The sequence below is a fragment of the Ziziphus jujuba genome, chromosome 7 (genome assembly GCF_031755915.1).
Source record: "Ziziphus jujuba cultivar Dongzao chromosome 7, ASM3175591v1".
NCBI lineage: Eukaryota > Viridiplantae > Streptophyta > Magnoliopsida > Rosales > Rhamnaceae > Ziziphus > Ziziphus jujuba.
Window position 1 is genome coordinate 11,058,025 of NC_083385.1, and position 15,422 is coordinate 11,073,446.

Genomic DNA, 15,422 nt, shown 5'->3' on the forward strand with positions numbered 1-15,422 from the left:
CAAAATAGAGAAAACCACTTGTGTTAATTAATTAATTAATTTTTATATAGACCAACTAAAGTGGTTGCCCCCTATTTTCCCATTGGATATACCTATATATATTAAGGCTCACCATTCTCACTCATCTATTCTTTTACACCCCAAAACATATTCTCCAAACAAAGCGCTACAAAGTTACGAATCTAAAATTCATCACAAAGGCAAGGCATGTAATTCCACCTCAATTTCTCTCTCTTTTCTTTTTCATATAGATCAAGCATATATACACTAAATATACACCCAAAAAAAAAAAAGAAAAAAAGAACTACTTTCTTTGGCTTTTTTTCCCACTAACTCAAAAAAGATTCATATCCTTCTCTGCTTTTTCTTGTTTTGGATTGTTGTAGATCGATCTACAAATTAAAGAAGCAAAAAAAGAAAAAAAAGAAAAAGAGATGATCCAAGAACTATTAGGAGGTGCTGGTCTTATAGCAGGAGAGAGGAAAATCTCCATTCATGGTGGAAGAGTTTTAGAAGCAACACCTCCTCTTTCTCATTCACCATCTCATTCTTCTTCTTCTTCTTCTTCTTCAACAACCACCACTACTGCTACTACAGCTACTACTTCCTCTGCAGCAACCACATCGAATTCCGAAAACTTAAGGTGTCCTAGATGCGACTCTTCCAACACCAAGTTCTGCTACTATAACAACTACAACCTCACTCAGCCCCGCCACTTCTGCAAGACGTGCCGCCGGTATTGGACCAAAGGAGGAGCTCTGAGGAACGTCCCCATCGGAGGAGGATGCCGGAAAAACAAGAACATCAGCGTATCGGCGTCGGTGGCGGCAAAGACCAGCGCGGGGAAGATGAAAATGGTGGCATCGGATATCGGAGTACGGTCAGGATTCTGCGGCGGCGGGGGGTTCGATCACGAGCTCCCGGCGAGTCCGATATTATGGGGTTCGCCGCAGAATTCTCATCTGCTGACCTTGTTGAGGTCAACTCAAAACCCTAACCCTAGTTTGCTATGCAATTCTATGGCGGTGAAGGAAGAGAGCGGTATGATTGGGTCCCACATGATGACCGAGCAAGCCGTTGTTGCAAGTGGTTCAATGAATGGTCGAAGCTGCAGCTTGGGCTTGGATCCAGTGCTTGGTCAAGTTCCTTCGCTTGGTCTTTGCAGCTCTTTCTGGAGAAGCAATCAGAATCATCAACCTCCAACTCACCAACAGAATGGTTTTGTAGTCGGTGAAGTTCAGAGCAATGGAATTCAAGAGCTTTATCAGAGACTAAGATCTTCGGCTAATTATTATGGCGACCATTCAGCTGTAGTTCTTACAAATGTGGGTTCTTCTTCATCATCATCATCATCTTCTTCTTCAGCTTCAACAATGACGACATCGATTTTGGAATCGGCTCCGGTTAGTGGGGGTGAATTGGGTTACTGGAATCCCGCATTCTCATGGTCTGATCTTCCAACAACAAATGGTGCATATCCTTGAAAAACCTTATGATAGATTTATTTATTTTTTTTTTCATTTGCTTATTTAACATGCTAGTTTATTAATGCTTCTCTGTTTGTTTTTGTGTGGGGTTGTGATATATATATATATATATATATACATATCATGGCTGTAGAATCAAACTCTTAGTTCTTATCTTCTCCTTCTTTTTATGTGTGTTTTTTAAGGTGTGTTTAGCTTATGAGAGTGTACCAATTAAGGACCAAGAAAATGACTAAAATTTGAAATTTTCAGTATTTCTGAGTACCTCTTGATGATGCATATAGCTTCGTTTAACATAAAATATAGCTTTTCATCAATCTTTTGGGTGGAGAAATTTAAGGGTTTAAGATAGTTAATACGTACATTTCCTTACATATATTTTATGGAAATTTTCAAACTATACTAAAGTTTAAAAAAAAAAAAAAAAAGAAAAGAAAAAAAGGTGAAGAGATGAAATTAATTGGTGAAAAGGAAAAAGAGATAAAAACATGATATTGGGTTGACTGAAAACTTTTAATCCTTTTTTTTTTTTTTTTTTTTTAGATAAATGTGGTGGGTGGTGGTGGTGGTGTGGTGGGATGGCATATATAAATATAAAGATTCGGTTGTTTGTTTTGTTACGAGAAAGTGATGAATGAAGGGCTAAAGCAGCCTTTGGGAAGAGTTTCCTTAAACAGCATTTTGATTCTTACAGTTTTTTAGTCAGCGGATTCCTTCGACCCTTGCAGCTTTATAATGTCTTGTGTGTTGTGTCTCTCACTATCTCTGAAATCAATATTTGGCTTTTAATTAGAATACCCTTTGGGTGCTGAAATAAATATATAAACCACCTCCCTCTCCTGTTGGCCTTAGAGTGATTAGTCTAGCTCTTTCTTGATTAGCTGAAATTAACATGCACTATGCAAGATTAATTTTGAGGCTTCAAAAACTTATTAATTCAATTAACAAGTTTTTAGATCAATGGGAATTAAAAGATAGTGAAATAAGATTTCGGTTGCATATATATAGTTCATGAGTCACATAGTACTGAAAATAATCAATATATATATTATTACAAAAAAGAATTGGGAAAAAAAATGGGGAGGTAAAAGCCGGTATTACATAGTTAATTTTAGCACAACGGCATCAAATCGTAAAGCAACATCAAACAGAGTTGGTGCTCCGATGTACGGAGGTTGCGCGGAGAAACTTGAAATAAAGATGGAGGTCATCAAGAATATATTCTCCTTTTCGTTTACTTATTTGTTTTTGGATATATATATATATATATATATATATTTAGATACCTTTGCCACATATATTATATATGTTTAAGATATTGTTTGGAGAAAGAGGAAAAAAGAGAGAAAACGAAGCTTTAAAAATTTCTATTGCTGTGTATAATCTGTTATAGCTTAAAATAGAAGCAGCTGCTCAGTATTTTATACTAGAACTAATACCAAGCTTACAATCCTACTCCAATACAAATAACCAGCTCACTTGCTTAAAACTGACACTTAACTAACTCTGACTTGGCAACCAAAAATAACAAATCTGCCAGCTAAGAGATGACGTGGCAATCATTCCAACATATATAAATAAATTGTTTTTTTTTTTTTCCAAATTATTATTTAGGATAGATGGGAGATTTTAAACTCTAGATCATTATTTAAAATGATTTACAAAAATGTTCATTTGTTTTTATAATGCAACGGATTTTGTATGTTTTTTTATTGTTCAAAGGATCGAGATAATCCTTGTTTTCGGATGAAGAGCATAATTAGCTTTCTCCATATCCCTACTATTAGGACTAAATAAAACTTAAGACTGCCTTTGTTTTTCTTGTTTTTACAATTTTGCTATGCAAGAGGTGATGATTAAATTCTTATCCATTATTAAATGATTATATTTGAACCCCATTGGTACTCCAAATTTGGTTAGGGGACTAATTACTTATGTCCCTTCTCATTCTTAATAAGCCTAGTGTTTATAAACCAGTTAGTATTAGTAATTACTGCAAAAAAATAATAATAATAATAAAATCTTTTATTAGTAATGCCACTAGGTGATATAAGTATAACCATACATAACTTGCAGTCAACTCAATTTTTTTTTTCATTGCAAAATAAGTAACTAATGAAATTTATTCCTCTTTCTTAATTCCCTCCTTAATCATATGGCCGTAATTCAAATTAATCCAACACGAGGGTTTAACAACATACATGGTAGAATAAAAGACCCATTAACAATCCACTTTGCCCTCTTAATGGCAGAATGAAACAATTTATAACTTTTCCAATGCAAACAATCATTTGGGTTACCCAAAAAATCAAACAAGGAAAAAAAATAGCGATAATACCATTGCCAAAAACAAAGTGTTTATTATGATTGTGAACGGGAAGTAATCTAACACGATGGATGAGTACACTTTGAAATATTAATATTTTGGCAAGCACTTCCTAGCTAGCTAAATTGTAACCCCTGTTACCTCAATATTCATAACTTTTTTGGGACAGTCACACCCTCGTAACTGAATTTTTTTTAGTTTTTTTGGAAAAAAAAAAAAGTAAAAAAAATTAATAATAAAGAAAAAAAAATTAAAGAAGGTACACGAATTGATAATATTAAATTTTTTTTTTCTTTTTTTTTTTTCCTATGAGCTCTTCTTGGCTTGGCCACAAAGTATTGCATTTTGAGGGATATCATTCTCGGTGAAGAGGCTGTGTTCATTGTTCCAAACTCTCACATACAATTGTTGACCCAAATACCTCCTCGACCAGATTGCAGACCTTAAGTTCCACATTCCCTTGTTGTCCAACGAAACTAGTATAGCAGTCCAAGATTTTGGAAATACCTGCATTTAATAATAATTTCACATATATTATCAAATATATATATATATATATAAACCTTTAACAATATTAAAAGTGGATCCTAATTTGTTCAATCCAAAATTCTCTTCAGCACATTGTACCTGAATAGTGTGTCTGGGTATACCATCAGCCAAATTGTAGCGTTTCCTCATATCAGCAGTCCATTGCTGCTTAAGTCCATATCTGACATTCCAAAACAAACTAGTCGTAAATTAACAATTCTAGCAAATCCATACAAATGGGCGACATTAGCACATTATAACAGCACTGTGTGTGTATATATATATTTATATAATATATGTGTACCCGACAATGTAGGAACTATATCCATCCAAATGCCAAGATTGAAGTTTGGATTCGTTGTTCTGGAAGACGATTTCGACAAAGTCATGAAGAGTAGTTCCTATAACAGAGGCACCGTAGACAGCAGGGCGGCCCGGGGTGGGAGTGTCCTTGATTGTGTTAAGGCTGAACACCCCAGGTATGCCAAACCAGTCAGCCAGTTTCAATGGTGTTTCTGGATCAACGTACGAGATCCCATTAACTGCGTATCGAAGCTTCCCACCAATCCTAGTTTCTGAATTGGCCAAAACAATTGTCCGGACAATTGGAATCGTCCCGTAATGGAATGAACCTTGTGGGTTTGGCCTTGCTGCATTGGCCGTCAAGTTCAATCTTCCATATATTCCAACATCACAAAAAAACATGTAACAAAATGTTAATTTATAAATTGGACGGTTCCATTAGATGTAATTCATTGGATATATTATATATATACCTGACGGTCCTGGCTTGTTTCATGGACCAATGAATGTCACGAGTAGATGGACCTACGGGCAATGGTCCTTGGGCTCTGGACTGAGAACCAGCATAGCTTAGGATTGCAGTAGTAGTAAGAACTTTCTTTGTGAAACGGGAATTGGCAACAATGAAATAATCCTTGACTGAGCCATTTAATGTGACCAAAAATGCTGCTGATTGACCCACATGAATGTCAAAGGATTCGTACACTTCTTGCAGAGAATGAGCTCCTTCCACTTCCACAAGGGTCATCACATGCCCCTGAATCCTGAAGTTGATGGAAGTTTCCGTCCCAACATTTGAGACCCTGAATTTGTAGGTTTTTCCTGATAGATCCAAGCATATCCAAATCATTAATTGACGCCCAATTTGTTATTATTGAATAAGGGTTTTGATTTTCCGTTAAATCGTTAATTAATCATGATTATCCTATATATATATATATATATATATAATTGGCTTACCTTTTTCTCCAGTGAAAACAGCACGACCATCAGGTAGACCATTTATGAGAAGAGCTTCAGGAAAAGGAAGGTAACTATAACCCTTGTCCAACCTGTTCTGTAAGGTCTGCAAATATATATGTATATATATTATTTCCAAATTAGAAAATTCTTTATTGTGATAGATTATGAGCTGAGGAAAAAAAAAATAACGTAAAGCAAATAAAGAAATTAATTAATTAGTACGAACCTTGGGATCAGCCTTGAACCAATCGCCAATGAGGAGGTTAAATTCTCCATCAAATTTGGGATATGGGATTGAAATGACGGACCTCTGTGCAATATTAAAAGCCCCAAAACCACCAGCAAATCTGTGCAATCCAGTGGAAGGGAAATAGGTAAATGTTCCGATCTGATCCTTTGTCTGAAACTTGTAAGTCCAGTTTGTGTTTGGTGGGATTGGGCAATTTGTTCCCAGCACTCCATCTTGCCATGAAGTCTTTCTCTGTTTCACTCCGTTCCTGATTAATTAATTGATTTCCAAACGAGCCACAAATTAATTTTCCAAACAACTAGCTAATCATAAACATTATTTTACATTTAGATTAAATATACGTATATATATATATATATATGAAAATATTTTACTAAGCGACATTGAGCATGGTATGTTGTTAAACAACTTTTAAATTCAAAGTATTTCAGTGATGAATTAAAACGCTGCCGAACAATATCCGACACGCCCAGTAAAATATTCATGTATATATATATATATATATATATATGTATATATACTAAAGTTTAGTTACCATGTAATGAGGAAAGGTTCGTCCAGTTTATTAATGACATTTACAACAATGTTATTATTAGTAACGCAATCAATTGTAGGGCCTGGAAACTGTCCGTTGATAAGAATACCCTGGAACATATTTTCATATAAAGTATAGAAAAAAAATTATTAAATAAGATATATGTAAGATGTGAAAATCATAAAGTAATTAATTAAAGACTTTCAAAAAGCTAAGCTATTTCCAATAATGTTTAACCTTTTGAGGATAACCTAGTGGGGAAATGGTTCCATATGTTACAGTCCATGTGTAATATAAGTATGGGTCTTCTGCATTGACGTAGAATCCACTCAAGCAAACCAATGTTCCCAAGAAAATGTGCAGGAAAATGGCCTGCCTCATTTTTATCTTTGTATGTTTCTTCAAAATCCACGTATTTATCTGCTCAAAAACAACATTGTAAACAAATTAAGCCAATTAGATTAATTAATAATCGACTAACAAACATATCTAATAATTTTTTTTTTCTGTTCAAAATTAACATGTATTAATTATGCTCTTAAAAGATTTAATCTCAATTCTTTAGCCCATTATAATGAAATTAAATAGATTTACATGGATAAGAATTATTATCGAATTAATTCTCATCATGAAGGAAACCAAATTCTTTGGTTTTTTTTTGTTTTTTTTTTTTTTTTCCTTCTTGGACAAACATTTTGTTTGACATATATACACACATGCAAGAAACAATTAACTTCCAACCCAGAAATAATGCAATTAATAAAGCAAATTTATATTCATTTTAAACAGAATTTCATTCTTAAGATTCTGCCTAGAGCTAGTAGAGGAGCTACGAATATTAAATATCATGCATACCTGAATTGATTCAGTTCCTTCACAACCAAAGTAACTGCTAGGAAGATGTATTATGTGTAATGGCAAATGACAATATTGGTTGAGTGGTGCAAACACAAAGCTAAAGGCTTTATATAAAAAGCAGAGCAGGACGATGAATGGAGAGGAAGAAGAGGTCAGGAAGAGATCCTGGCGGTGCCAGAGTGGACAACACGGTCACGGAAACCAAGGGACTCACCACGACCCATGGCCAAAGCTCATTTGCGGCGCACTTCATGCGATCAACTACATGTTCATTCACAGCTCAGTTTATCTTAAAAAAACTATAAATTTAATAAATCACAACCCACGTTAATGGTTTCAATATTACACATCCACTGGATGACATTGACCTTAATTTTCTGTTTTTTTTTTTTTTTTTTCTTAGAAATAATTTTTATTTTTTTATTTTTTATGTATGTATGTTTCTAATTAATTGCAGTGGTTTCTATTTTCTAATATTACTGCTATGAAAAGAATATGATGAGTTAAGAGAGAGAGTGTGGAGTTGGACTTGGAGACTTGGACTTTGTCGGTGAGTGGTGGCGGGAAGGAAAGAAAGAAAGATCTAACACCAAGCGGGAGCTTCGCAGCCGAGAACGGATCGTTATTAATTTTTCAATTAATTCTGATTTCATTTCAATTTTTAATATTAATTAGACAAAAAAAAAATATATATATATATATATATATATATATATATATACATATATATTTTAATTTCTTAGGTGAACGCGGAGAGTTGAACTGAAGTTGTAGCTTTATAGATCTCTCGCTGATCACATGGTGGAAATGAGCAAGCTCCGAGAACAATGGGAGGGCCATGTTGTCATTTTACAGTTTTCTCTTATTTGGTTTCTTTCTCTTCTCTCTCTATTTTTGTTACGCAGTTCTTATTCTCAATGGCCTCATGTAACAATTTGTTTTTGATCTTCTTTCATAGTCTCTCTTATAGAATTCATGTCTCAAGACGACAAGCTATCAAAAAAAGCAAATCCCTTTGGTTTTGGTCCCTCATTAGAGAATTATGGGTTTAAGGATGGCACATTTATATTTCACCATATGATTAGATGTAATCATATGGTATTAAATATTTAACTTATTTATTCATTTTTAAAATTTGTTTTTGTGTATTTACCATGATGCTAATTCACACTTTCACTGATCAGTACCACAAGCATCAGTTCTAGCTAACAATCAGTACTACCTACTTGTATTCTTTGGGATAGTCCGTCCTGAGTTTAAATTGAAATACTTCTTGTCAAACACTATCAAATTTAAAAATAAATGAACAATTTTTTTATTTTTTATTTTTTGGGTGAATTCCTGTTTCAGTTTATACCACTTTCAGAAATGGTAAGCTAAAATTATATCCAAAATGTCGTTTCTTACATATTCAGGAGAGGATGGCAGGAAAAAAAGGTTAATTAAAGAACAAGGATAGACAAAGTATCTGTATGAGCACAAGTACAACTCTTAGCTTAATTAGTACAATAATAATCTTGATAAAGTCAAACTTTAAAGAAGCTATATTAATGGGCAAGTCAACTATTAGGTTTTAACTTAAAATGAATCCCAAGAACAGATCTCATGGGGGAAATAATATTTCCCTCTTCTTCTTCATCTTGTTAATTTACATATTCTATCAATTTTTTTTAGGGGTTGTACATGTGCATGTTGGAGGCGGACGATAATAATTACACATGCCCTACGTGAAAGTTGAGAGTTGAAACTCAATTCCAACACACGTGATATTAAATTCTCATCACGTGACCATGATAGAACTTGGTCCAACACTACCAACTAATCATCTTCCACTTCCCTATTCGGCTATTCCTTAACTTTTCTATGTGGCTTTTCAGATATCTATAATTTTTCTCCTGTTTGGTAGAACAGAGGGCTTTCACTCTGCACTGCACTGCTAAGCTCTGTTTAACTGTACTCCAACTCTTGGTTATTGTAACTTGTAAGGACGTCACTACGTTTTAAGACCCTCTAATTCACAAGGTTGGTACCCTCCAATGAATCACTTTTTGTTTGCCATTTTTATTATTATTAATGAATTCTGAGCTCTATTTTCAGCTCAAAGTATTCAGCTCACCCTCACATTCTTAGATGTATAACAGGATCCTTTTGTGGACCTTGGAGGACTAGATAAGCTAACCGCAGTTGGCGCATGATTTTTGTTCTTAATTTCCAAATTCTATTCGTTTTATTTTCTATTGTGTAGATATATGGAAGAGTTAAGTATGTTTCTATATTGTTCCATAAAAATCAAAATAAAAAGTTTCTTCGTATATTGTTTGGGTAGCATTACTATAATCGGGATTGCATCAGGATGGATATGAATTGGTTATTATGCTGGGTTGATCTTTTGGCTATAATCAAATCAGATTTTGTTGGATTTCCTCTTAATTGTTTCTTTCAAAAAACTACATGAACTCCCTTACTCTCTTTGCCTAACTAAAAGTCTTTAAGGAATTTTGGACCTTTTTATTTCTTAATTTTATTGTACCAAAATATAAAATCTAAAACAATTCAAAAATTTGAAACTTTCAAGAATCACATATTATAAAGAATAGGATAAAAGTATATTTTGAAACTTTTAAGGATCACATGTTTATATATATATATACATACACATTTCTAAGCGATGACTCAAATTATGGTATATGTGATATTTAAAAAATATTGGAATTAGTTAGACGTTAGGATTATGAATATATGATCCAACAAATCCAACTAGGTTCAAGTTTAAAATTCTTAAACTAACCCAATATTTCAAAAGATATTAAGATCTAATTGAAATAGATCAATTTAAATTGCTTGCGTTAATTTTCTTTTCGCTTTTTTCAGATCTTAAAACACCCATAGGTATTGTTTGCAACTCGAACTCGCTTTCTTACAATATTCGCCGCCCCGGGGGCCGGGGGGGGGGGGGGGGGGAGTGTGCGGGGGTGGGGGAACAAAAGAAAAAAAGAAAGTCATTTTACTCTGTCATTAGGGGCCCCAATCCAGAATTAAGAAGTATGAAACCAAGTTCCAGCCAACCTCGAGAAATCCTATGCGTCCATTAACTTTGCTGGGCCCACAGTCCACCAGTAGACAGCTTAATCGAAAATGTGGAGGCCAATGATCGGCCCAGCAAAAGAATTTGAAATTTAAAAAAAAAAAAAAAAAAAAAAAAACGGAGGTTACCTAGAAGGCTGGGATCAATGCCTGATTTTTCAAGATATTTTTTAGATAGGCACAGTTGCAAAGCTGATTTCTGAAAACAAAATACTAAAAGCCAAAAGGCGTTCTCTGATTTCATCTAAATAATTTTAGGTATACAAACAAAGATAAATTTTCTAAGCAAAGAAAATAACCACTTTTGTTTTTCTTCTTTTTTTTCCTCTCAATTTTCATTCCCTTTTTTAGTCAAGCTCTCATGACTTGGAAACCATAATTCAACTAATTAATGACTCTAAGGGTGTTTCCCCACAGCTTTGCCGCAAAGTAGAACATTAGAAGGAATGTCGTATTCATTTGCAAGGCTGTGGACCGGATTCCAAACCCTGAGATAGAATTGTTGTCCAAGATACTGTCTTTCCCAAATTGCAGACCTCAAGTTCCACATACCTTGGTTGTCCAATGCCACCAATATTGTTGTCCAAGAGTTTGGATACACCTTCAGGAGATTCAATGCATGATCAGAATCCAGTAAATAAAGCAAATTATTATGGAAAAGGTAAGAATAATGAACTTGAGCATCATCGTCAGAGCTTTTTCTTCATGTATATATAGTTGCTGTTCAACTTGACAGTTACAAAAGATAGAAGATGCCATGTTCTAGTAAGAGTTGATATCGATGATAACACAGCTATGTAAGTGTTTTGCAATTAAAAAGACAAAATGTTTTTGACAAATAAGTGAATCCATTTGTTTTGCATAATGCTGCCAAGAAACATAACCAAAAACCTTTTTGAAATGCTTTTGGCCCTCAAAAGAGTTTTGTGAAAAACAGATGGAGTTTAAGAAAATATATTGAGTATTTATAACTCTTACAGCAGTCAGAAGGACAAAATTAGCATATGTAATAAAATTTATTAAAGAATCATGTGAATCTTATTTCACTACCTGAGCAGTATGTCTAGTAAGAGCATCCACTAAATTGTATCTGCTTCTGCTTTGTGGTGTCCACTTTCCGAAGCCATAACTGTATGTTTAGTTGACACAAGTAATTATAATAGATCCTTCCCATCCACAAGAAGTGAATAAAAAGAAGAGCAGACTTGACTTACCCAACAACCCAGAAATCATAGCCATCAAGATGCCAAGACTGGATGGTTCTTTCATCGTTTTGGAAAACAATTTCAACAAAATCATGCAGTGACGCTGGCATAACAGAGGAAGATATGGATGCGGGGCCACCAGAGGGAAGGTTTTGGATGGAATTTTCACTGAAGACTCCTGGGATTTGAAAGTGATCAGCAAGCTTTAGAGGGGTATCGGGGTTAATGTAGGAGACCCCGTTAACAGCATAGCGCTGCTTTCCATTTATTAAAGATGCTGAGTTTGCCAATACAATTGTTTTTGTTGGCGTTATCTTCCCATAATGGAATGAGCCTTGAGGGTTTGGCCTTGCTGCACTTGCTGTCAAATTCCACCTTCAGGAAACAGAAATTTCAAAAAGACAAAAAATTAGATAAGCAATCATCATCCAAAAAGTCCAATAATTCGGAGGCTCAATATGGTTAAATCTTCTTGACATAAAATATACCTGTATGTTCTGGCTTGCTTCACAGACCAATGTATTTCAAAAGTAGGACCGGCAGGCAAAGGTCCACTAACTGGGGTGTGAGAGTTGCTGTAATGTAGCACTGCAGTTGCATTGAGAACACGCCTAGTAAATCGTGTGGAAGCAACAATATAGTAGTCCTTTGGAGGCTGGTTTAAGGTTACTAAGACAGCCACAGATTGTCCAACGTGTACATCAAGAGAGTCATATGTGTTCTGAAGAGTGTGCGACCCTTCAACCTCAACTAACTTTAATGAATGCCCCTGAATCCTGAAGTTTATAGAGGTAGACAATCCCACATTTGAGATCCTGAACATGTATGTTTTTCCTGAAAGGCGCAACAAACATAGAATTGGACATCTTCTTTATGTTTGAGGCAAAGGTAAAAGTTACCTAGAACTCAAAATGGTACAGCTGTTTTTCTCAAGGAATAAGAAAATATATTTGCCACATGGAATACACAAGGAAAAGATAAGAGAAATAAAAAATCCTCACATTATCATGAAAATTTTAATGTTTTTAGCATGCACAAAACCTCCTTCCCGATTTATTTAATATTTTTCCATTCCTCACAATTTTCTTCAACCAAATGAAAATATTACCTTGATCACCATTGAATGTAGTTGTAGCCTGACCATTTATGAGTACTCCCTCAGGAAAGGGAAGAGATTTTCCTGAGTCTAAAGATTGTTGAAGTGCCTGTAAACATTAAAGCACAATGATATACTGGTGATCATTAGACACTTGCAAAGCTGCATGTAGGAAATACTATTGAAGGATGCCATCTGATTAGATAGATCTTTAACAGCATAACAAATTACATTTAGAATTTGGCATTTATTTAAGTTACCAACTGAAACTTGGAAGAAAATTGAACTTGGATTTTGTGTACCTTGTGGTTGCTTTTGTACCAATCACCAATGAGTAAAGTGAAATCTCCATCAGGGTTGGGAAAGGGAATTGGGATACGAGGTCTCTCATAGATGTTGAGCCCTCCATATCCTCCAGCAGCTCTGTGCAATTGAGTTGATGGGAAATATGTGTAGGAGCCAATCTGATCCTTAGTTTGGAACTTGTAGGTGTAGTTTGAGTTTGGAGGGATGGGGCAATTGGTTCCCAATACTCCATCCTGCCATGAGTTCTTCCTCTGTTTAATCCCATTCCTGGTGGGCACAGAACAAACTTCTTAGTATCCGAATGATATTATTCAGTTTATCCCTTTCTAATTTCAGATACTAGTTAAGGAAGGGATCAATTCCAGAAGCTATATATAAGGAAATTGAGTGTAATTCCATGAAATACCCAATTTGAGGCATATGAAATGTAGGCAAAGCAAATAAAAGAAAAGACTCTCAAGCTTTACTTTTTCCTAAATTTGGTGAACAGGAACAATTTACTCCGAATAAAGAAGCCTATAGAAACCATTCTTCATTCGTTTGTTCTTGCAACCCAGAAGTCCTAAGAGTTTCAACCAACTTATAACCCAAAAACAACATAAACATGAAATGGAACAATGCTTGCTTCCGTGGTACTTCTAGAAGAAAATTTCATAAAAGAAGCAAAATGTACTAACAAAAAAATGTAAGAAAACAAAAGAAGGTTGAGGCATATGAGCAAAAGAGATCTGGAAATAGAACACTAGGTAAAAAGCTCACCATGTTAAGAGAAAAGGTTGGTCGAGCTTGTTAATGAGATTGAGGATTATGTTGTCATTGGTCACCACATCAAGTCTAGGACCAGGAAACTGACCATTAATGAGGATTACCTGCAAGCAATTATCAAACACAAAATGTTACAAATCCAAGGAACATACATATTCCTCCAAGTCCTATCTAGTTCTAGTGTTCCAAGATTAGATATCTAGATCTGACGGCATAGTACAAAAATGGACAAAATGACGAACCTGTTGAGGAACACCAAGAGGAGAGAGAGTCCCATAAGTGACAGTCCAAGTGTAGTATCTATATGGGTCGTCTGCTTTCACCACATAAACCCCCAGAACAGCTAGAACCCCACAAATCAGGTGAAGCAAGACTGCCTTTTCCATTGCAAAATTAACCTGCAAAATCCCACTGAGGAAACCACCAAAACTTTTAACAAAAATAGTTAAGAAAGGAAATGTATGTAGCTGAAGATGAAGAAATGGGAAAATTTTAATACCAGAAATGAAGGTCTGTTTTTGTCTCAAATCAGGACAAATTGAATGAGTCACGGTGACTTAAAGCCTTATATAAGAACAACGCGGGAAAAAAAAAGCTGCTTTTTTATTTTTATTTTCTATTTTTTACGGTCGGATTGTCCGGGTAGATATAAAATTAAAACATAGTACTTAATATTATGCTTGTTATTAATAATTTTCTAAGCCACAAAAATAGGTGCTTTTCTGAAATAATAAAAAAATTGCTCAGCTTTGAAGGTTGCAAATGTGGTGGGAATGGCATTGAGCCCAGTTAAGCCTTATATAAGAGGAAAGTTATTAATTGCCCATGTCATTCAAATTTGCTTAAAACAAAAGCAAAGCCACTGAACAGCATTGTTCATTAAAAATAAATAAATAAAAAGTGAGAAAGGTGACGCAAATTTTGATCCCAACCCGCCTCTAATCTCGCCATTGATTATTGCTAAAGTTCATTATTCCTTTACTAGCTTTTTTCTCCTTAATTTTCTTTTTTCTTTCGTTTGGAAAGTTAGCTAAAAAGTATAAAAAAAACATTTAAAAAAAAGTACAAAATATTGTTTCCCAAGATAAGATTGATTTTTTGTTGGGCGTTCTATTTATGTATGCAGTCCGTAGTCTTCAAATCTATGGACGAATTAAATGTGAGTTTCACTCTGTTTTCTTCCATTTTTATTTTCATCTTCTTCTTTTTTTCCTTTTTATTGGTGAAAATTTTCAGCAGATGGGCATATATCCAAATTCCAAATGTCCGTATGACAAAATTATACATAAATTATTTTTCTCAATATCACCTTGCAGAAAATACTCTAAAAGAGATCAGAAGAACAGAGACAATTTATGTCATCCTCATGTGGATTCTGTGTCTTCTAAAATAATCTAAAAGTTGCCATATAAGCATTCCCTTGAGTCACTTTGGAATATAAAGGAGGCATTATCTAGTGTCCACACTATAGTCTATAGAAATTAATTTGCAAAGCCAAACTCCTCTAAGAATATAAAGTCAAAACGTACAGCATATTTGAACCCAGCTAAGAAATTCAATTCTTCAAGGTACAGCAACAATATGGTGCTGTTCAAATTGAAAATTGAGCAAGTTCAAAGTTCAAACACCAAATGACCTCCCAAGACCCCATCTACTCAGATATTAACCAGGCCAAAACTAAACCCCATGTGCTTTACAGCTACCATATATATCCCA

General features: G+C 34.6%; 3 protein-coding genes across 3 annotated transcripts; 1 reads left to right on the plus strand and 2 right to left on the minus strand.

Annotated features, from left to right (window-relative positions):
• Positions 1-81: 81 nt before the first annotated feature.
• Positions 82-1,741, plus strand: LOC107404240 (dof zinc finger protein DOF1.1). Its single transcript, XM_025068569.3, has 2 exons — positions 82-205; positions 387-1,741. The coding sequence occupies exon 2, from the start codon at positions 435-437 to the stop codon at positions 1,482-1,484; it is 1,050 nt and encodes a 349-aa protein (XP_024924337.2). The 5' UTR covers positions 82-205; positions 387-434; the 3' UTR covers positions 1,485-1,741.
• A 2,125-nt stretch (positions 1,742-3,866) lies between these two features.
• On the minus strand, positions 3,867-7,315 carry LOC107424714 (L-ascorbate oxidase homolog). Its single transcript, XM_016034571.3, has 9 exons — positions 7,248-7,315; positions 6,630-6,812; positions 6,393-6,502; positions 5,834-6,104; positions 5,605-5,710; positions 5,118-5,466; positions 4,646-5,014; positions 4,441-4,522; positions 3,867-4,320 (listed from the first exon to the last, which is right to left on the minus strand). The coding sequence occupies exons 2-9, from the start codon at positions 6,771-6,773 to the stop codon at positions 4,120-4,122; spliced, it is 1,632 nt and encodes a 543-aa protein (XP_015890057.1). The 5' UTR covers positions 6,774-6,812; positions 7,248-7,315; the 3' UTR covers positions 3,867-4,119.
• Positions 7,316-10,545: 3,230 nt separating this feature from the next.
• LOC107404241 (L-ascorbate oxidase homolog) lies at positions 10,546-14,478 on the minus strand. Its single transcript, XM_016011195.4, has 9 exons — positions 14,206-14,478; positions 13,949-14,117; positions 13,701-13,810; positions 12,938-13,208; positions 12,648-12,744; positions 12,028-12,373; positions 11,549-11,914; positions 11,385-11,463; positions 10,546-10,935 (listed from the first exon to the last, which is right to left on the minus strand). Exons 2-9 carry the CDS (start codon positions 14,090-14,092, stop codon positions 10,732-10,734), a joined length of 1,617 nt encoding a protein of 538 aa, XP_015866681.1. The 5' UTR covers positions 14,093-14,117; positions 14,206-14,478; the 3' UTR covers positions 10,546-10,731.
• Between the last annotated feature and the right edge of the window lie 944 nt (positions 14,479-15,422).